General features: G+C 38.5%; 2 protein-coding genes across 5 annotated transcripts in view; one reads left to right on the top strand and one right to left on the bottom strand.

Moving 5' to 3' along the window:
* PPM1E (protein phosphatase, Mg2+/Mn2+ dependent 1E) overlaps positions 1-21,200 on the top strand; it is an 80,053-nt gene extending 58,853 nt beyond the window's left edge. Inside the window, exons 3-8 of one of the 2 annotated variants that reach the window (XM_036454277.2) lie at positions 1,399-1,598; positions 6,576-6,764; positions 9,494-9,637; positions 9,839-9,932; positions 16,115-17,452; positions 18,521-21,200. In XM_036454277.2, the coding sequence (XP_036310170.1) occupies positions 1,399-1,598; positions 6,576-6,764; positions 9,494-9,637; positions 9,839-9,932; positions 16,115-17,172 (1,685 nt within the window). In that variant the 3' untranslated portion in view covers positions 17,173-17,452; positions 18,521-21,200. Of the gene's footprint in view, positions 1-1,398; positions 1,599-6,575; positions 6,765-9,493; positions 9,638-9,838; positions 9,933-16,114; positions 17,617-18,520 lie in introns of both variants that reach the window. The other variant, XM_036454276.2, reaches the window with a different exon arrangement.
* TRIM37 (tripartite motif containing 37) overlaps positions 1-23,051 on the bottom strand; it is an 84,586-nt gene that overhangs the window by 2,972 nt on the left and 58,563 nt on the right. For 2 of the 3 annotated variants that reach the window (XM_045587308.1, XM_036454282.2), the window contains exon 18: positions 18,520-19,102. The exons of the other annotated variant lie outside the window; for it this stretch is intronic. The gene's annotated coding sequence lies outside the window, so the exon portion shown is untranslated. Of the gene's footprint in view, positions 1-18,519; positions 19,103-23,051 lie in introns of those variants that run through there. 3 annotated transcript variants of the gene reach the window in all.

The following is a 23,051-nucleotide window of genomic DNA, read 5'->3' as shown; positions in this document are numbered from 1 at the left end:
CCCAGGCCGTTCTAGGAACATACAGTCTCTCTTCTTTGGGACTTGTATTGTAGATGGCAAGAGGCATGTACAGCCATTTCCCATCTGGCACACGTTTTCTCAGGCTGTCAAGCTATATGTGACTTAGTAGAGTAAAAAAAAAAGTTTGAGAATTCTATTTTTTTTTTTTTTTTTACTTGGGATGAAAGAACCTCAAATACTGGCTTGAGAAAACCTAATCTCCCCTTGATTATTTCAATAACTGCAACTTGAGGAGAGGACAACTTGAATGGAGGTGATGTGAGACAACCTGGTCAATACTATTCAGTGTTGCTTAAAAGGCTTTCTTTCATATCTGTCCATACACTGAGGGATGCAAATCCATCTCAGAAATCTGCTAGTCAGCTCCACTTAATAGGTTGAGTAGTAGACTTAATAGTCTAGGAGTAGAGAATCCTCTAATTGTTATCTTTTTTCTTTTCTATCCAGGGTTACACACATAGAATGTAAGCATTTTTTCCTTAGAGAAATAAAAAACTTTAACCTATTGGCTAAACTATTTAAGCTATTGCCTAAAGATTTAAATAAATAACAAAAGACATCAAAAGCCATAGCCGGTTTGGCTAGTGGTTAGAGTGTTGGTCTGAGGACAGAAGGTCTGTGATTCAATTCTGGTCAAGGGAGTAGGCTCCATCCCCAGCTGCAGGTCAGGGTGCATGTGGGACGCAGTCAATTGATGTGTTCCTTTCACATCCATGTTTCTCTTTCCCCCCTCCCTTACTCTCTCTCTCAAAAAATCAATGGGGGGGAAATTTCCTCGGATAAGGATTAATGAAACAAAACAAATCAACAAAAAAATAATTTCTGAGTATAATCAGTTACAGGAGAGAAAACGGGGAACGGGAAAGAGGAAAAGAGGCTAGGAAGGGGAGACAAAGACAAATGATAGGTAAACTCTCCTGATCTCTGTAGTTTATAAATAAATGATGTTGCTCAGAGGCCTTTCACGTTCTAATCAGCCGGAAGCCACTGTTGACATTTCAGTCACTCGTCTACCCATAGGGGGCTGGGCCTTCCAGGTGATCACAATGCAGCCAACGAGTGGGAAACAGTGCCCTGAACTAGACAGCAGTGTCTGGAGCACTTTGTGGACGAGACGAAACCCAGCCATAGCCCAGACCCAGCCCTTTCTCCTCAGGATATAGGATCATCCTAGTGGCAGCTGCTGGATGATTGTCTACTAGATAGGTTGTCATTTTCTCTTTTCAGAAGCAACACTTCATTTCTCTTGAGAAGAAGGAATTTCTTCTATTAAGGAGGAGCTTAACTGGTGTGACCTACTTCTGTCTTTACCAATCAGGCAAGTGAAAAGCAGCTTTACAAGGTTCTTCATTGGGGGTTTCTGTGTTTCTTTCACAGAGATTGAGACAGTGAAATTGGCCCGTTCTGTCTTCAGCAAACTACATGAGATTTGCTGCAGCTGGGTGAAAGACTTCCCTCTCCGCAGGAGACCCCAGCTTTATTATGAGACATCAATCCATGCCATCAAAAACATGCGCAGGAAAATGGAGGACAAACATGTCTGCATTCCTGACTTTAATATGCTCTTCAACCTAGAGGTAAAGGGCACTTCTGAGGTCAATGAGATTTTTAAAAACACATTCATGGTTTTCTAACAGAACCCCTAATATACATGGTGGGGCAAAAGTAGGTGAATAGCCTGGCTGGTGTGGCTCAGTGGTTTAGCCTTGACCCATGAACCAAGAGTTTACTGGTTCAATTCCTATTCAGCCTACATGCCCAGGTTGCTGGCTTGATCCCCAGTAAGGGGCATACAGTAGGCAGCCAATTGAAGTTTCTCTCTCATTGGTGTTTCTCTCTATCCCTTTCCTTTTCCCTCTCTCTGAAATCAATCATCAATAAATAGCAATTAATTTTAAAAAGTGGATTTACAGTTTGAGTTCAGGAGTTTATTCTTTTTAAAAAAATATTTTAAAAAATAGATTTCAGAGAGGAAGGAAGAGAGACAGAGAGAGAGAAACATCAATGATGAGAAGAATCATTGATCAGTTGCCACTTGCATGCCACCTACTAGGGCTAGAGCCTGCAACACGGGCATGTGCCCTGACCAGGAATTGAACCGGTGACCTCTTGGTTCATAGATCTATGCTCAACCAGTTGGGTGGGAGTTTATTGTTGTATTATTATTTATTAACTACTATGTTATTTTATATACAAGCAACTGTTAACCTACCCTGTACTTCTGATAGTATCTGATATGTCTGAATAGTATTAAAGGCAAAGTGGCACACATTTGCTTGCATTAGACAATAGAAAGGGAATTAGGGGAGAAACCAAGATGGCGGCATAAATATCTAAAATTGCCTCCCACAACAATTTCAAAACTACAACTAAAAGACAAAACAAACAATCATCCAGAACCACAGGAAGGCTGGCTGAGTGGAAATTATACAACTAGAAGGAAAGAGAAAAGTACACTGAGACTCAGAGGAGCTGTGGAAGGCAGAGGTAAGGAGGCACGTGCACGGAGAGGGCTGGCAACTGAGTACTCAGCTGGCTTTCTCAATCAGGAGGGAGACAAAAGCTCCCAACTGATCTGAACTGGGTGATACTCTGGGGACCCAGACTCATACCGGGAGAAACTGGTATGGCAGTGGGCAAAACTTGAGGGTGGCTTTCTCTCAGAGGTGCTTGTAGCAATTACCTCAGGACATTGAGACCCAGGGGCCTCTTAGGGCAGGGCCAATGGGAAGCAATTGCTGTTTGCTCCACCCTGAGACTCCACCCCATCAAAGCTGAGTGCAGAGACTTTTGCATATGAATGGCCTAGCCAGGGGTCTTCAAACTACGTCCCGCGGGCCACATGCGGCCCGCAGAGGAGTCTGATCCGGCCTGCCAGGTTTTTTGGGCAGTGAGCGCAGCCGAGGTGTTACAGTAGGAATTAGTAGTTCATATAGTCCGGCCCTCCAGCTCTCTGAGGGACCATGATCTGGCCCCCACTTTAAAAAGTTTGAGGATGCCTGGGCCCTAGTCCTTTGAATTCTAAATCTATTTAACAAACTGCAGCTGAGTCAGTGAGACCCAGAACATCCAAAAGAAGGCCCAAGGCCCCACAGCAGCTTTCATTGCTTCACAGCTGGGCCTCATCTGGGAACCTCCAAAACCCAAACAAAGAAGAGGAATCTGCAGACCTCTCCATAGCTCCTGCTGGGTGGCCTCAGACAGAGGCTAAATTAGGACCTTTTTGGAGATCCAAGAGCCAGTGTACCCAGGGGTCAGAGTAGGACCATCCAGATTACAACTCTTCAGATCCATAAGGGACACACTCAGGGGGCAGACTCGGTGAGCACCAAACCTCCACTGAAGCAAGGCTTGTCTCATAAAGGTGTCTCCAGCACAGAAGTTCTCCCATCGTAGTAGACACAGCTGATTCTCATAGCCAATTGGCCTGGAAGTCAATTTCTCCCAGTGATAACAATAAAGGCTTAACTACAACAAGACTGTGCACACTGCCCACAAAGGAGTGCACCAAGAGTGTCCACCTCAGATGACTAACTGGGCAGGCTGAGCCACTGGACCTTATAGCACACCTAGCACACAAAGCCACTCTATCAACTCAGGGAAGCAGCCAAAATTCGGAGACAAAGAAACAGGTCACAAATGAAAGAAATGGAGAAAAGCAAATGACTGGATATAGAATTTAAAACTACAGTTATAGGTTTTTCAAGAATTTCCTAGAAAAGGCGATAAATTTAGTGAGACCCCTGAGGATATGAAAAAGGATCAAATAGAAATGAAGCATACATAAGAAGAGGAAGAAGAAGAAAAAAGATAAAAATTATGATCAACAAATATATAGCAACAAGTGAATCTAAAAATCAAGGGAATAAAAAATCTCAAGAACAGAATAAACTGGTGAATATAATAGAATCAGGGGCATAGAAAGGGAGTGGACTGATAATCATGGGGGCGGGGGAAGAAGGGTAGGGGGATACAGGAAGAGATTGGACAAAAATTGTACACCTATGGATGAGGATGGGGTGGGGTGGGGATAAGAGCAGAGGGTGGGATGGGAACCAGGTGGAGAGGGGACTATGGGGGGGAAAAAGAGGAACAATTGTAATCTGAACAATAAAGATTTATTTTTTAAAAAAGGGAATTATTTTATTTTGAATAGGTAATGCATTCACCTGGTTTAGAGTAGAAAAATAAAATCTCTCTTATTTTTGTCTCTCAAACACTCAGTCCCTTCCATGAAGGCAAGGGAACTAGCAGTTTGTGTAATTTTCCAGAGCTATTCTATAGACATAAGTAAAAAAACCTCAAAAACCTGTTATATCACTATAAAGCTGTCTGTTTTTCTCTAAGGAAACTATTTTCATAGTATAATCAAGTGGCATTTATTAAGTTCCATATTATGTTGCTAAAGCGCAACACAAAACACAAACATAAAAGAATGAATTTGAAACTTGAGACAATTTACTGATTTCATGTGGTTTTCTTTTTTAAATCTTAGTTTCTGATAGAAAGTAGCTGGAATTACATTTCCTGAATCTGTGACTGACAAATTGGATCATATGAGCCTTGTCAACTTAATAACCATGTTCTTGTCATATTCCTCTTCTCTTTTTATTAAGTGTATTACGTTAATGCAAACAGAGGCAGGTTTGTTTTCTTTGCCTGTCACTTACCTTTTTCCTTAAGTCCATAACTTAGAAATTACAATGTAGTCATTTCTACAAAGCACAATATTTCCTTTATTTAGCAGTTAAATTTAAATTTAAGCTGACTCCGAAGATCTGATAAGCAGTGATGGTGGGTTAGTAACTGGTGCTTATATTACAAGATAGATGAAGTAATCTTTATTTCCAAATGTTACCATGTCCATGCAAATATAACCCAAAGGATCTTTTGTTTGACATAACTCTTTCATAAAACATTGTCAATAATAAGAAATTGTAAATGACCTAAATTATTACATATAGGGAATGGTAACTATGATATGTTCATAAAATGTATTGTACACATATATTTAAAATTATGTCTTTGAGAATATTTAATGACATATGGGAAATGCAGGATATAAAATTCAATGTATAGTATGATCCTAATTTTATTGAAAAATGTATCAATCTAGCTATCTATCTATCTATCTGTATATATATGTACTGGTTATCTGTGGATGGTGGGATTATAGATATTTACTTCTTTATACTTCTTTTTCAGGCCAAAAAAATGTACACTGTCTTTATAATAGAGGAAAAAAAATCAATGTTTTTTTTTTAATTTAAGAAGCTATACTAATTATTTAAGAAATCCATTAGACTTCTCCCATTTCTTCTGCTGCTATCTATACTAAGAATCTCTCCACAGATCTCACATTGTTTAGTTGCAGTCTCATGTCCCAATTAAGGAATTATTGTCCCCTCTCTCTTTTGATAATCCCACAGCAGCTCATTCATCATTTAAAAACTGCTTATATATGCTATTTTTCTATTATACCCTTATCCTTCCAATTGAGTTGTATAAAAATGATTACTACTTTTCAGTACGGGTAGAAACCATGTCAGGACTTTTTCTATAGAATGAACGATGGTCAGCTAACCTTGCAGGTGGTGTTCACTAGACTGCTAAATTAACTAGCATGTAATGACTGTAGTAGGTACAGACTGAATAATATTTGGGTATAATCATTACTTTCTGGACATTTACATATAATACTCATCCAAGTTTCTAGAGCTCAAGGAATGTCAAAAACTTATAAATGAAAATCATTAAAAACTGTTGTCTAAGGAGAGTTTAGGACTCAGAATTCAGTGAGTTATATATCTCCTAAGCAAGGTAGATCTGAGATTTAAATATTTGAGTTAAAGAAGCAAATTACTTAATGGTTTAAATGTAATCTTGTGATTAGGCTTATTTGGCAGGACAAAGCATGTGTTTGGAAGCCCCCCTCAGGCAGTGGTCGTGGCAAGGAAATGGGAAGCTGAATCCTCAAACAGGGAACAAGGAAGTGTTAAGTGCATTTGGACATCTGTGTGGTTCAAGTTTTGCCAACCAGTTTAGACTGGTTGAGGATTCAATGTGACTGAATTACTTATGAGGGAGATATAGTTTAAAAAAGTATGTGTATGCTTTCATTATCTTTGTATTTTAAACAACCTAACATAATTGGATTTGTGCTGGAAGGCCAATTATTTCCTATTGTTCTTAGTTTCTAATTTTATGATTAAAAGGCTTTTCTTTTTGGAAAAAAATCACTCAATCCAGAACAGTTTTTGTTCAGTCCCTCCTCATACCTTTTTTCCCTCCCTCTCCCCTCAAAATTGTAATAGCAATTTTGAAGCAAATACACGTGGGTGGTTTCCATGGTGCAAGACAACTTTCAGAGAGAGAGGGCACTTCAGCCAGAGCTAATTGGGCATGATGTGTTCCAGCATTCTGGTGTAAACACATATGCCCTAGTATTGCAGGTGTCTTAGTAGTTGATCAGGCATATCAGACAAGGGAAACACTTCATCTCATTAATCTGGGCAATAGTACAGGGGCCACTGTTTCTGTGTTTCTATGGACAGGACCAGGAAGAACAAGCTTACTTTGCAGTGTTTGATGGCCATGGAGGAGTAGATGCTGCCATTTATGCTTCCGTTCACCTGCACGTTAACTTGGTACGCCAGGAGATGTTCCCCCACGATCCTGCTGAAGCCTTGTGCCGGGCCTTTCGGGTTACTGATGAACGGTTTATACAGAAAGCAGCCAGGGAGGTATGCCTTTTTCTCATAAATTCTTGTCATGACTGCACTGGCTGAGCTTAACTGATCTGTGGTTAAAGGGCTATTTGTATTTCCCTTTTGGGACAGGCATTATTTAAAGTTCTCTTCCAAACTGTTCTTGCCCCTCAGTATTGGATTCTGTTGTTCTGATTTTCTTTTTGGAAGAGTTTTAGTGGGGTGCTATGATGTACAGTATAGAAACTCCCAAGCTGTAATTTTAAATATATATATATTTTATTGATTTTTTACAGAGAGAAAGGGAGAGAGATAGCTAGAAACGTCGATGAGAGAGAAACATCGACCAGCTGCCTCTTGCACACCCCCTACTGGGGATGTGACCGCAACCAATGTACATGCCCTTGACCGGAATCGAACCTGGGACCTTTCAGTCCACAGATGCTCTACCACTGAACCAAACCGGCTTCGGTCCAAGCTGTAATTTTCTACAAAGGCACTCCATTGCTGGATCTGGCAGATGAGTTTTGTCTTTCATACTCACTATTACCTGTCAGGTTCACATGAGGACCATCTCTCTAAGCTGACTTTTGCTGATAAAATCTGGAAATGGAGATTAAAACCATGGTCTAAAAAAAAAAAACCCACAAAGCTGGGATTACTCCCATGCATTTAGTTCTAAATGGGTTGGCAATGTTTTGCTGTGTATCTGTTGAGGGAAAATTTGCTTGGAGACAGTGAATCCTTAGATAATCCTTGAACTGATTCTCTCAACAGGAAGAAAAGTCAGAGCTCATGTCCTAATTTTTTAATGTTAATCAGATAAGGTTTTTACTCTGAATAAATGACAGGGGCTCTATATTAAGGTTTAAAAGTAAAAAAATTATCAGTCTGGGTATTGGTACATAATTAACTATGGTATTTACATTCATTTCTAACTGAGGCCCAACAGAAAGAGAATAATTTTTAATGTAGTTATACTATTACCGGTATATGACCTAAACATTAACTCTTCAAAATGGCTGGAGAGAACAGGGTAGTCATTTTAATCTATTTCTTTGATCTCATAGTTTGCTATACAGCAGTTAGTGTGGCTTAGAATTAATGAAATAATTCAGAACTATTTGTTATTAGGCAAGAGAAATAGTCTGTATTTTCCACGTATACCCCAGGTTTAGATTAACAGGTAAATCCACCATCAGCAACCACTGAGGTCTACATATGGAGATGTGGGGCTAGAAAACAAGATACAGTGTTGACCTCAGACCTTCCCAATCTCTTGAGTGCTGGCACTGTCCAGCTGTTTGTCCTCATTCTGACTGAGGACAAACCCGGCCCCTGAGAGATGATCTGTAATCACCATTGTGAAGCTAAGAGAATCGCTTGCCTTTCTCATCCTCTGTTCTCTTTTCCTCTGTGTACTCAAAAGTACGACTTTTTTCCTAAGTTCACTTTATTTGCTTTGCCAGTGACCCTAGTTTTTCTCAGTCCTGCCAATAGTTTTCTTGAGTAATTTAGGTTTGTCTCAACAAACAGTTAAGTTTTCTCCTTGTGCTTCCATGTGCTGCTAACTGCTGGGAAGAAAGCAGCTATTCCTGTTGCGAAGCAGCCCTGCCTCCTGTTCTCTCCAGGGCATATGCACTGCAGTGTCTTTATCATGTGTTCCAAGGGGCTGAGTTTTGAACAGACTGTGTGGGAAGACATTTCATTGGTGGGTGAGGATTTATAACAGACTCTCCCTATATAGGGAAAAGGAGTTGTTTTTCTCATTGGCTACCGGGGCCTTTTACCACCCATGACGCACTTGTTCTAATTTAGGACAAGTTCTTAATAATTGAAAATCATGCTCATTTGGTGGTGACTCATGTCAAATGGAGATGTCATATCAGTATAGTAGTATCAAGAGCATTAAGTAAAGTGATACTGAGCTATTGCAGTGAAATTCCAGGCTGTTAGTCCTTTATATAATGTTCCAAAAGCAAGTTTACAAAGTTCATTGCTAAAATTATTTGTTTTAAAGTATACTAGTAAACATCTTAGCACTAACTCCAGAGAATGTATGTTATCTCTTGGCTCCTATCTTATTATCCAGAGTATGGGAACACTTGTGTAGCAGTCAGATGCTTTACATGTTATTTTGTAGCAGTCATATGCTTTACATGTTACTGACATACTGTATGTTTCTCCCCGAAACATACAGTATGTCAGTAACAGAGACCACAATATGGTAATCTTTACTCTTAGAGTTGTTATAGTGGATTCGGCACTGGACTAGCGGGAAAAAGAATTTCATTTCTTTTATGTGTACTAGTCAGTTACCTGCCCTTGGACAAGTCAAATCTATCATCGTTTTCCTACCTGTATATAAAGTGGAGTTAATAATTATCCCTGCCTTGCATATTACAGATAAATGGATCTATATGTGTGCACATTTAAGTACATACATGCATATCAAAATGAGAAATTCAAATTTAAAAACAGAAATTGCTATTTGTTTTTGAAATCAATCTATTAATAATCTAGCTCCCAACTGAAAGGTCTGAATCAATCATAAATTGCTTCTCAATGAGAATGATATCTGCTTAAATTTTATTGTTGGCAGTATTATGGGAGAATGCCTCCCTTTTTGACCCCCTCCACCCAGCCCGCACCCCATTTCAGGCCTTCCTCATTCTATTATCTGTCAGTGGGTTATGCATATATGTTCTTAGAATTTGATATCTATCTATTTGTACTGACTCTAGTTTTATTTAAACTATTTTCAGAGCTTAAGATGCGGGACCACAGGAGTGGTGACTTTTATCAGAGGCAACATGCTGCATGTGGCCTGGGTAGGCGACTCCCAGGTGATGCTTGTGAGAAAGGGCCAGGCTGTTGAACTAATGAAGCCACACAAACCAGACAGAGAAGTAAGTATTGTCTGGTTATTAAGTAAGATTCTCTTAAAACATAATTATCACCATTATCTCAGCATCCATGCCCACCTTCCAAAGGAGAAATAAAGAGAAACTTTCCAGAAAGCTGATGAATATATCTGTTGTTTACTGTTAATGTAGATGAATAAATCCTGCATCTAATTATATGCTTCTTTACATTGCATTGCTGTTTAGGATGAAAAGCAGCGAATTGAGGCCCTGGGAGGTTGTGTAGTCTGGTTTGGTGCCTGGCGAGTGAATGGAAGTCTGTCGGTCTCCAGAGCTATTGGTAGGAAAAACCAATTAATTTTTGTTTCTCTAAACTGTCCTCATTGTCTTATGTTAAGTCTGATACAACAAGAAGCCAGAGATGATAATTTATATTATCAATGTACTTTTTATTATTTAAAATAGCAGCTGGATGGTGGCTCTGTAAATTATTTAATTAACCTACTCATTTATATGCTTAAAAGGGAACTTTATTAAGAAACAGAACTTACTAGTTTCTATCTCCCCTTATTTTTTTTAAAAGGAAGTCTTTAATCTTTGGTACACAAATCCACACAATCCTCATTTCATTTCATTGTGGGTCATATTTAGTTTAAGTATTTTCCAGAAAATGGAAACCTCCCCCCATTTTTTATCTTTATGTCATTCATTATGAATTTTTTAAAAATATATATTTTATTGATTTTTTACAGAGAGGAAGGGAGAGAGCTAGAAACGTTGATGAGAGAAACATCGACCAGCTGCCTCTTGCACACCCCCTACCGGGGATGTGCCCACAACCAAGGTACATGCCTTTGACCGGAATCGAACCTGGGACCTTTCAGTCCGCAGACTGACGCTCTACCACTGAGCCAAACCGGTTTCAGTCATTATGAATTTTTAAATGACTAAACAACAGAGAACAAACCCATGGGGAAAATATTATGCTTTTTAGATGAAAATAATTTTCTATATGAGGGTAATAATTTGCTAGATAACTCTGGAGTTTCAAAGAATCTGCTCCCTAGGACCTAAATTCTTCAAGAGAAGGGTAAGTCAACAAAACTGTCTAAAATTTAGAGAGTAAACAGCTAAATTGATTGGACAAAGTTCAAGAGTATAGGTTCAGAGAATTGAGTTATAGTCTACTGTCTTTGTTTCACTTTTGTACCCGAGTTCATTTTAGTTTTCATGTCTTAGCTTTATTTTCTGTTGTTTTTGAAGAATAAATCAATGTGAGTGCCTATATGGGTGATATGCATATGTGCATATATACTGCAGTTCTTCGTCACAGCTTCCTAAAGAAATGAGGTAATCTGACATAGGGATAACATGGATTAATGGAATTTACCTCTGATCTCCAACTTTTGCTAATCATTACCAAAAAATCTCAAAGGACTGATTCAGTTTCACCACGGATGTGAGTTGTTCCTCCCACTCTTCGGGAAGGTACTGGCAAGCTGTGAAGTGGCCCAAATGTGGGTAGCAGAAGGCTGAGAGAGAAAGGAAAATTCTGCAAATATCTTCTTAAAAAGTGGGAAAGTTGGCTTTATCTTATGACTGAGGGAGTTATTAGGAACTCTGGAATAAGGCCAAATAGGGAAAATTTCCCATTTCTAAAACATTCTATATAGAATTATTTTTTGACAATTCCAACCAAAGACCTCTTCCTCTTGATCTTCCCATCTTTGTCAGTGTTTGAGAGGTATCTTTTAAGCCTGTTATAGAACCAGCTTTACTAGGGAGATACTTGACTTTTCTTGTTTCTAAAAATATAGCACATGGGGAAACTAAAGCGGGAAGAGTGTCCTTGACTAAGTGACAGTCTAGGACAGAATAAGCCGACTCGACAGAGGAAGTGACTTTGTGTTGGGCATGGAGGACAGTATTCAGGGAGGAAACCCCAGGTTCAGGGGATGTAATCCGTGGGCGTCTGAAAGAGCGTTGTGTTTAGGAACAGAGGCTGGGGCTGAGGTGAAAGTGCTGGTGCTAAGTTGTGAAGGGGCTGAGTAGTCTGGGCTGTACCAGGGGTTGAGCAGAGAGGCCCACATGATCAGGTTTGTAATGACGGTTTGTCAGACAGACTAAAGAAGAAAGCCTAGATGAATGATTATTCAGGAAGCTGTTGATACACTTTTACAGAGATGAGGCAGCTAAAAAGGGATACAGAGGGTACAAATTGATGGGATAGAAATGACAGTTTGTGGAGGAAGAGGAAAGCTAACTTCCAGGCTTCTGACTTGTGTGACTGAGAAGATAAAGCATTTGTCATAAAGCAGCAGCAATTTGGTGGGTGGGGAGGTGGGCAAATGAGTTCATTTTGGATATATTTTATATTCTATGTACCTGTGGTATGTTTTGGAAAAGATAATTTATATGCAGCTGGAAATACAGATCTGCAGTTTAGCGGAGTTCTGAATTGAATATAGAGATTTGGGAACTCATCCCATTTTGGCAATAATAGCAACTTCTGAAGCACCATATATATTAGTTGAAACTATGGATGACATTGCCCAAGAGCTTCATTCCTTAAGGTAGAATAACATAATGAAGTCAGCTCTCTGGGTTTGTACCTTGGATATGCCACATTACAAGCTGTGGGCTTTGGGAAGTTTACTTCTGTTTCTATTTGTTCTTTGTAAAATGTGAACAGTAACAGTACCTAAGTCCATGGTCGGCAAACTGCGGCTCACAAAGCCACACTCGGTTCTTTGGCCCCTTGAGTGTGGCTCTTCAACAAAATACCATGGCCTAGGCAAGTCTGTTTTGAAGAAGTGGCATTAGAAGTTTAAATTTAAAAAATTTGGCTCTCAAAAGAAATTTCTTTTTTAAAATATATTTTATTGAATTTTTAAAGAGAGGGAGTTAGAAACATCGATGAGAGTCATCGATCAGCTGCCTCTTGCAGGCCCCCTACTGGGTATGTGCCCGGTTTTGTATTAAATAGCACAATACATGCACCACACTCAAGAGTTCTGTATGTCACAGTCTTAAACAGTGATTGTTAGTGTTTAAGATTCTAAAATTTATTTTGAGAGAGAGGAAGAGAAACATCGATGTGAGAGAGAAACGATTGGCTACCTCCTGCACGCTCCCAACCAGGGCCCCGCCACACCCCAGGCACGTGCTCCAACTGGCAACTCTTTGGTGCACAGGAAGATGCCCAGGGTTGTTCGTACAATTATTATTTTTTTAAATATATTTTTATTGATTTCAGAGAAGGGAGAGGCAGATAAAAACATCCATGATGAGAATCATTGATTGGCTGCCTCCTGCACACCCCCTTCAGTAGATGGAGCCTGCAACCTGGGCATGTGCCCTGACACTCAACCACTGAGCCACGCAGCTGTGCTGTCAGTACAATGGTTAAGTGAAGGAGACAGTGAAGAAGAAAAGAGCGGATCAGAGTTTTAGAAGCAGGGTATCTCAGACGCTAGGGGAAGAGGGTTTCTAGGAAAAAAGTAGTGAATAGGGTCAAGTGCTGCAAAGGTCAAGTGAGAAGTGGGTTAAAAAAAAAAAAGACCTGGAATTTTGAAAACAGGGAATACAGAGTTCCTTGCATAATGTTCTGTTCATTATAATTTTGTTATAACGTAATGAGATGCTGCACAAACTTGCTCTTGTTTGTATTAGCCTAAGGTAAAACTGGTTTCCTTTTACCATTTCACTTAGTCACAGAAACCTATAGATGACATTAAATGAAGGCTTACTATGATTGATAACATCTGAGATAAATGTGTACAATCAGTAGGCACAGAAACCAGGAAACAATCAGGTGAGGGAAAATGAGCAATAACATGAAGGAGCATGTACAGATTTGGTTTCTTGGACAATGTGGTGAAAGAAGACAGTGTGGTGACTTGAGGGAAAGCTGATTTGGGAAAGGGTTGCTTTCATTGTGTTTTTTTTGTTTTGTTTTTTTTAGATTTTAGATTTTAGATCAGACCCTGTTTATACAATTAAGGAAGAGAACAAGTAGAAGAGAAATTGAACAGGAGAGTGAGAAAAGAAATGGTGGAGAGGAATTGAGGAAATTCAGGATTGATAAACCTAATCTGCCTAAATCCAGTAGTTTAATTGGAAGAGGGAGTTGAAAAATGAGAGATTTAGAAAACTCATGGCATAAAATAGAGGGCTAAATGGGGACAAGAAAAAGGATTCCTAAGCAGAGTTCAACTCTATTTAGGAAAAAATGACTCTTCAGGCTTTGAAAATTAAAAGCTTTAAAGCCCTTTCAGATGTATGATGCAAAGTTGACTAAAGCATGGTGTTTCCTAGCATATGGAGAGAGGATGTCTTCAACAAAAGGATGTTGCCATTTCTACCATGAAATGGATAAATCATGCCCTCCTACCAAATTTGGGGGCGAAATGTCATGAATTTGACATCCATTCTGGCTTTTCACCTGCTCTACAGTGTAGAGCAGGTGAAAAGCCAGAATTCTGGCAACATTGCTTTTGCAAATCTTTGTTCTGTTCTGTTCTAAACTAACAGTTGCAGTAGCCTTTTACTTGACACACTAAAACAAGATTTTTGGGAACAGCATGACTCAGATCACATTTATTTTTAGAGCTGGAATTCAGAAAATAATAATGATGATAACAATACAGTGAGGTGAAGTAGCAGAGGGGGAACTTTGTGAAGTAGATTTGTGGAGGACACAACCCCATGATTGGAAGTTTTAACTAGCATTTCCAAACTAGCTAATTGAAAGGCATCATATTATAGAAGTGAAATCAAATCAAAACCATGCTTGAGGAAGATGGTTCTGGCTACTGTATGAAAAAGATAGTTTCTTACCTTGTAGATAAACTAATGCAGGTAAATATATTCAGTATTTGTTTTTTAGGGTATCCCTTTCAAAATGCTGGGTGGGGCATGTGGCCCACTGTTGGTGCTAGCCAAGTTCTCCATAGGGTTCCTATTCAGCTTTCTGGGTCTACTTGAGGATTAAAAAGGAATGTGAAATGTTGGGGGAAACCTATATCAAATACCAGAAACAGTGACAATGTAACCAGATAACTTAAGTATATTTATCTTTATCTTCCCCTACTCAAAATGTCCAGTTTTAGTACAATGGAAAGGCTAATAATTGATGGGGGCTTTTAACAAGTGCTAGGATTTGGACCTAGGCAGTGGTGACTCATGCTGGCCTCCTTAAACCACTAAGCTGCCTGTCACTGCTTTACAAATGATAAAAGCACTTTGTAAATTTTTAAAAAGTATTATTTATTGATGAATTATGATATCCTAATCTAAGAATTACTGCTTAATACTGTTTGATTGTTTCTTATGTTAAGAAATAAGTGTCCCTTGTTGTAAGAAATAATCTATTAGGTTACCCGATAGGGTAAGGACCCTTTTTGCTAGTTCTCTCCAAATCCCTAAGGAAAACAATGCATTTGGAAGTGCTCTGGATCCAGAAGTTCCAAACTGCACTATAGATGATGGCTTGTCTTAATAGTCTGTGATGGAAACCAACCTCAGTGTGTGGGCCCAAGGTCTCCAGTCTGTCTCTACTCCCAGCACCCTATATTCAAATAGGTATTAGTCCCTAACAGTTCCCTGTCTTCACAATTCTGTTCATTCAACCCAGGACCCTTCTCTGCCCGGTGATAACTTCTTCAAGGCCCAGCTATAATGTCATTCTGTAAGTGGATGAGCTGGGCAAATAGGGTTTTGGGGGTTCTTATAGTTGTTCACAGGTGAAGGATGAGTAATAAAGACAGAAGGGGATGATCAGAAACAATTTGAAGAAAAAAGCAAGAATATGGTAGTTCCTAAAGATGAAAAAAATAATCATACACATTCTGACTATTTTCTAGAAGTAATAAACACAGCAAAATTTAAAAACATAGAAAGCAAATTGGACTGGAAATCGAGACTAACATTCTAATTCACTTGTCTGAGGCTTGGGAAGACTTCCTGGCTTGTGGGAGTTAGACTTGATTTTTAAAAATCCCTTGTAATTCAAGCCTTCCTTTTTCACAGCATGAAACTTAATTTCTAAACAAGGATATAAGAATTAAGTGTTTAATAAAAATAAATGATCAGAACTTTGGTTTGTTTTTCAATGTAGATCTGTTCTCAAATCTCAATTGGATCAAAGTTAACAACCAGTAAAAGATCTACTAAATGCACAAGGTTTTCCTATGCAGGACTGAAGTTTCCAGTACAGCAACAAATTTAGATATGACATTTGTTGCCATGCTCAGCTAAGCCTAAGTCATAGCTAGGGCATAAAATTCAGAGTCTAAGCTAGATAAGAAATTAAGCCCCGTTAATGACAATTATACAACTGAAAGTGAGGCATAAGCAGCATCTGATTATCAGAGAATTCAAGTATTCTCTAAAACTATTTATAAATTCTTTCCAGTAAATTCAGATCATAATTGCAGAATGTGGTCAGAGTCATAGCATTGGCCATGCACATTCTTATAAGCAAAGTAAAGCAAAATCTGACCTATGTTCTAATTTCCACAGGAGATGCTGAACATAAGCCATATATCTGTGGGGAAGCAGATTCTGCCTCTACTGTGTTGGATGGAACTGAAGACTACCTCATTCTGGCCTGCGATGGCTTCTATGACACCGTGAACCCTGATGAGGCAGTGAAAGTTGTATCTGACCACTTGAAGGAGAATAATGGAGACAGCAGCATGGTTGCCCACAAATTAGTGGCGTCAGCTCGTGATGCTGGGTCAAGTGATAACATCACAGTTATTGTGGTTTTCCTGAAGGATATAAACAAAGCTGAAAATGTTAGTGAGGAATCAGACTGGACAGAGAACTCTTTTCAAGGAGGGCAAGAAGATGGTGGGGATGATAAGGAAAATCATGGAGAGTGCAAACGCCCTTGGCCTCAGCACCAATGCTCAGCACCAGCCGATCTAGGTTATGATGGGCGTGTGGATTCATTCACTGACAGAACTAGCCTGAGCCCAGGGTCCCAAATCAACGTGCTAGAAGACCCAGGCTACCTAGATCTCACACAAGTAGAAGCAAGCAAACCTCACACTGCTCAATTTTTGCCACCAGTTGAGATGCTTGGTCCTGGTGCACCAAAGAAAGCAAATCTTATTAATGAGCTAATAATGGAGAAAGAATCAGTTCAATCATCATTGTATGAATGGAGTGGTGCTGGAGCGTTTCCCTCTTCCTTTAATTTGGGTGTAACAGGGCAGCAGATATACAGAATGGAGAGTTCGTCTCCTGTCTGTTCTATGTTGGAAAATGAACAGTTAAAATTCCTGGGAAATAGAGTTTCTAGATTATCTCATTTACGCTATCACTACTTAAAGAGGCGGCATGGATTCAGGTTTAATCCAAAGTTTAATTCATTCCTCTCTGCTCAAGAGCCTTCCCACAAAGTAGGCACAAGCCTATTTTCACTTACTTCACGTGGGAAAAGAAATAGGATGTTAAGAAGTTCTCTACCATTGAGGCAAAATAGTTGGGAAGAGTATAATGAAAACACGAAGCAGCTCAGGAAGAGTAATGATATTCCATACCCAGATCTTCCCTGGAGCTGTAAAATATAATGCTTTTTCCTTAGGATAGGCTGGTTAGCTCTCCCCCCATAAAACCACTATCAGAGCAGAAACAAGGTAGACATTTCTGAAATGTGTGTGCTCATTATGAAATCATGGATGGCTCAATTCTTAAAAGTAAATCTCTAGGAAACTCAAAATAGTGATCTCAATCAAAGTTTTTTGGCAGTTTCATTAGCAAAATTATACAACTGATCCCTGTAATGTATCTCCATATCTCCATACAACCCCACCCCAATGCCTCTTCACACCATTAGTGGAAGCTTGCAAGGTACTTATTTTTGTCAGGATATAGTGTTGAAATAATGCAGTTGAAATCTGGTCTGATATACCTAATATATCTTTGGAAAACTTAATGTAGAATTGATTTAGTTGAGGACTGTTCCTCAAAAGACTCGGGACTATGAGGAAAACCCTTCCTTGCCCACTTTTTTGGTAAATAAAATACTATAAGCCATATGGGTTTTAACCGGTAACAACGAAAGTAGAAACCTAGTGTAAAAATGTCATATTTTCAGACTTGTGAGGCACCATAAAGATTTCTTTTTTCCTCTCCCCCCCCTCCCTCTTTTCTGTAACATAAAGGACAGCTTTTTAAATTATTTCCTAAGGCTGTAGCTATTTGGGAGTTTCATAACTTGTTATGGTGCTTTTAGTGGAATTTTTATTATTTGTCATACTAGAAGACCACTGTCAACTGGTTTCAACCTATGATGCTAACATATTTTTCATTGTACCTGCATCTCAGGAATAACACTGGTTTAATGGAGATGTCAAGTACATTTGAAAAGAAAATAGAATAACATTTCTATTTTTTCTCTCCCCCCATTTTTTTAAAAGGTCAAAGACAGCAAAAGCCATATACCACTATAAAATAAGTGGTATCCTAGCTGGTTTGGTTCAGTGGCTAGAGCGTTGGCCTGCAGACTGAAGGGTCCCAGATTTGATTCCAGTCAAGGGCATGTACCTCAGTTGCAGGCTTGGTCCCTGGCCCTGGTTGGGGGCGTGTGGAAGGCAACCAACTGATGTTTCTCTCTCTTCCACTCCCTTCTACTCTCTCTAAAACTCAATAAATATCCTCAGGTGAGGATTAACAAAAATAAAAGTTTTAACTTTTCTAAAACTATTTCCCCCAAGGGAATGAATTGGTGTGAGAGAGGTTGAAAGTGCTGCTTAAAGCGAGCCTGGAGGCCAAGGACAAGAGAGAGGACAGAATACTGAGACCAAGGTCTGCTTAGTTAGAAATGAAGAGTACTTCATGCAGAGAGAGAATGTGTACTTCTCATTTCAATATTCATTTTTATATTTTACAATTGTCTGCTTTTTGCCATTTCTGCAGTTTCAAGTCAGAAGCACATCCTCAACTAAAGACAGCAAATAGAATAATTATCAGATTCATTCAATGAAGCAGTCTGATTCTGAGAATCATGAATGTCTCCACATGACATGTTACCCTCCCCTAGTCAACTGTGGACCAGACAAGTCAATGGACAGGAGGTACCTGCTATAGTGCTCATCACTCATTCTATCAGATAATGGGTGCTCTTGCTGAGGAACGTCCAATGCCTAACTATGTTTGTACATAATACAGTTACTTTATGTTCTCCAGATCCATAAGGGAGGAGTAAAACCCCTGGATTTTAAAAAACAGATACTTTGGGTTAAAACAGCTTCACTTTAGTGATGATCACATCATTAGTTCACATATTTTATTTTAAAAAATTGAATGTAATTAGACATTTTCAGTATTTGTTTTCTCTTGGTTTGAAGTAAGTCTTTTCTCGAGGCTTGTGACCAGAATCTCACCAGCCTGATATTTTACCCGCCCCCTCCCCCCCCCAAATGGACCTCACATCTTTCATTTTCTCAAGCCTAGATCTTGTTAACAACCCATCAGGTGCAGTATCAGTTTCGAATCCAAGGAGGTAAGGAAACAGAGGCAGCAGAATATATTATAGTCCAGCATTTAGCTAAATGAAAAAAAAATTAAGATTTTTCTAGAACTAAAGTTTTTGATCAGAATAAAGATGGTGAGAGGAAAGAAGGTACAAGTGATAGTTTTTTTCAGTGGGGGAAAATGGTTGGATGAAATTGGGATCAACACAGACCACATCTTCAGGGGTCTGGATCTTGTAGACTTGACTACATAAGCAGTGTTAACTCCATTTTCATACCATAGCCCTCTAGAAAATAAAGCAAAGTAGTTCTAGTATGATCAAGTTATGAAACAGTATTGTAAAAAATAGGAAATTTTCATTTGTCCACATCCATATTTATAGAGTAGTTAGGTACCATTTGTAAGGTAAGTCCTTTAAAATTCTATAATACATATTAAAGTAGTGGTTATTGGTCTGATCTATTCTGCTCTTGGTTCTATAAACCAGATAGAAGCAGTGCTTTGTGAAGTGCAGTGTTATATCTTAATGCCACTGGCGATAGAAAGTAGTTCCCTTCAGTTCAAATCCAGTGCCCTTATTTGCTGCTTGCTGATGTGAGCAATAAGTATTCTCTAACTAATGGTTTTTACACATTTCTGTAACTTGTACTTTAAGATGGTGTATCTGGTGATTATAAAAATACTAGATAGATATAAAAGTATCTATATAATATATATTAACTGTTAATGCTGAGGTATAGTCTGTGAACTATGTGTTTTGTACTTTTACTCACTGTGTAATTTAGTGGTGGTGAAAGTTCTACAGTCTTTAAGAGTGGCAGTATCCCTTTTTGAATTTAACATGATCTGCATCAATTTGTTTGCCTGCTAAAGTTTTGTTAGAATAGGAAATAGTAAAACAGTGTAAACAAGAAAGTATAGTATTGGTTAGGAAAACAGACTTCAAGTCACCAACTAAAGTGATTATAAACACCTTGTATATTCACTGTGAGTTTCAAAGGAAATCACCCTAATTTGTTCACTTTCTGGATTTCTATTGAGAGCGAGCTGATATTAAGCAGCATTATCACATCAAACACGGGGGCTCTCAGTACCAGTTAGGTCTCGACTAAAGAGGATGGTGGAAATACACATGTATATATTTTTACTTTACCTAGAAATGCCATCCATTGTCCTTGAATTAATAAAATTAAAGTTACTGTTTTATTTTTGAGGATCTTAAAAGTAACACCTTTTCCAAGGACAGTGTCAGCAACATCAATGTCAATATTGAGCCTGACCACATTATAGTGGTATAGTGCCCACATGGTGGTATGGTGTCATGCTGTATCTCCCTGATAATCACACTCCATTTTGGAGTACTAAGCCAAATTTGTGTTCTAATGGGCAGATGAAAACGATGCAGAAAGTTCAGTGTTTACAGATAAACTGCTGTGGTTTAAGCACTTCCTTCCCCATCAGAAGCTGACCAAGGCTTTGTAAGAAAGTGATCTAAATAATTATTTTGATGTTTAAACATAATGTGTTCCCTCAGTGGTCATTCTCACCTAAGCAAGGCCATAAAAGGTAATAGATACCCACCAACTCTTATGTTCCGACCTGTGAATAGCTTAGATTTTTTTTTAAAACAAGATACCGCCAGTGTTATAACACGACTATTTTCCAGACAAATGGTACTGTGTTGAAAATTACTTCCTCTAGCAGCATTTTATCTTCTATTTTGAAGATTATTTATTGTACTATTTAGAAAGTATGAAGATAGGGAACACCAGACGGACGTAACAGTTGTTCTGGAAAAGGAACAACTCTAATAAACTTTGATGTGTTAGATAGCCCACAGATGTATCATCAGTAACCTCCTCTAGGTGCTCTTTGGTGAGAGACAGGCTTTGTCCTCTTGTTCATGACATTTCTCTGCAAAGAAATTCTCTATGGAGTGAAGTGAATGAAGTAAATCATTTCTTTCCAAGTAAACTTATCAACTTAAGAACCTGCTCTCCATCTCACTCTTGAGTTCAGTTGCAATCACCAGTGATCCTTCATATTTCATTAAAACTGTTCATTCAGGTGAGAAGTATGTTGAAATTTTGCCAATATCTTAATAAAACCTAGCAATTTAAAATCACTAGTCATTTGTCTTTTTATTCAAAGGAAATATACTTAGTGCTGAAATTTAGCTTGATTCCCTCAAAACAAATTAAAATCTTGAGGTGATAGTTTTCTTAAACTTTAAAGCAGAAATATTGTTTTAAAAAGTTGCTAGGGTTGCTCTGTTATTTCCTTCCCTGAAAATACATGAGATATATTTTATCTTCTACATGTTTTCCCTGTAAGTGTAAGTGGGGAGGTGGGGTTGGGAGAAATAGAGGGGTTAGTATCCTCAAATAGATGAAGAATAGGACCTGCCAAAGGCTAAGTGTTAACTCCTCAAATCTACCAACTACTTTATTCTTTAAACTGCATCCAACCAGTTTTTCCCTTTCACTCTATTCTTTCCTTTTTGTTTTAAATTGCAAAGAAAGGAAAATAATCAGGTGAGTTGCATTTGAAATTCTGTCTGGAAGTTTGCTGTTAAGAGAGTTAATAGGAGATAGAGACAAAGGTTGGGGGTGGAAGTGAAGTTAATAAAGCAAGACATCTGCATCTAAGTGAATGGAATTAAACATGCAAAACAAGTAAACCTAATAAACTGCACTGTTCACTCTTCCCACCACTAAGTCCAGAAAGCACTTAAACCCCTAATTCCCTAAATTCATTCAGCACTTAGTATGATTTTATATGGAAATGAAAGAGAGCAGCACTTAGTATGATTTTATATGGAAATGAAAGAGAGCAGCACTTAGTATGATTTTATATGGAAATGGAAATGAAAGAGAGCAAGAATTAAAACAACAAAGGTCTGAAAATCATATTTGAAGTTTGCTAAAGCTGGGAATAAAAGAAAAGGAATATTGTGAGAGTAAATAGTATTTATACTTGAAAAAAATCTAACATACTATTTACTTGTTTCTTTTGGAAAGAGATGTTTTGTGAACTAACAAACCCATAGAACAATGATTCTCAACCTTTTTAATGCCATGACCCTTTAATACAGTTCCTCATGTTGTGGCGACCCCCAACCATAAAATTATTTTCATTGCTACTTCATAACTGTAATTTTGCTACTTTATGAATCGTAATGTAAATATCTGTGTTTTCCGATGGGCTTAGGCGGTTCTCAACCCCATCGGAAAACACAGATATTTACATTACGATTCATTAACAGTAGCAAAAATTACAGTTATGAAATAGCAGCGAAAATAATTTTATGGCTGGGGGTGGCCACAACATAAGGAACTGTATTAAAGGGTCACGGCATTAAAAAGGCTGAGAGCCACTGCCATAGAAGAACACGTAAGAGCTGTGGGACAATATCAATTTAACATATGCATAATTAGGATCCTAGAAGAGAAAGATAATGGGCAGAAAAAATAATGGCTGAAAATTTTCCAAAACTAATGATAGATACCAAATGATAGATCCAAGAAGCTCAGAACACTAAGCAGGTTACCTACAGGGTGGGGAGAACACAACACTTTCCAAATGGTTTCACTGGCAAATTCTGATTAAGGGTAACACCAATTCTATACATTCTTTCAGAAAAGACGATTCAGTTTATTAGGACAGCATTAATCTGATACCAAATTAGATGAAAACAGAACTACAGACCAATTAACAATCCCTCGTGAATATAAAAAATCCTCAGAAAAATATTAGCTAACAAGTATCACTACATACTTACTAGAATAACTCAAAAATAATGACAGGACCAAGTGTTCATGGGATGATACTAGTACCCTCATTATGTTGGTGGGCATGCAAAATGGCAGTTTCTTCTAAATCACATGACTCAGTGAAATGACTTCTGTCACCAAATACCTGCAGTTAGGCCAAACCTGAGAGGTTAAAGGCAAAGTCCTCCACGAGACTGCTC

Source organism: Pipistrellus kuhlii, unplaced genomic scaffold (genome assembly GCF_014108245.1).
Source record: "Pipistrellus kuhlii isolate mPipKuh1 unplaced genomic scaffold, mPipKuh1.p scaffold_m20_p_28, whole genome shotgun sequence".
Taxonomy (NCBI): Eukaryota; Metazoa; Chordata; class Mammalia; order Chiroptera; family Vespertilionidae; genus Pipistrellus; species Pipistrellus kuhlii.
Note: the sequence above shows the minus strand (reverse complement) of the source record. Positions and strands in the feature narration are given on the sequence as shown.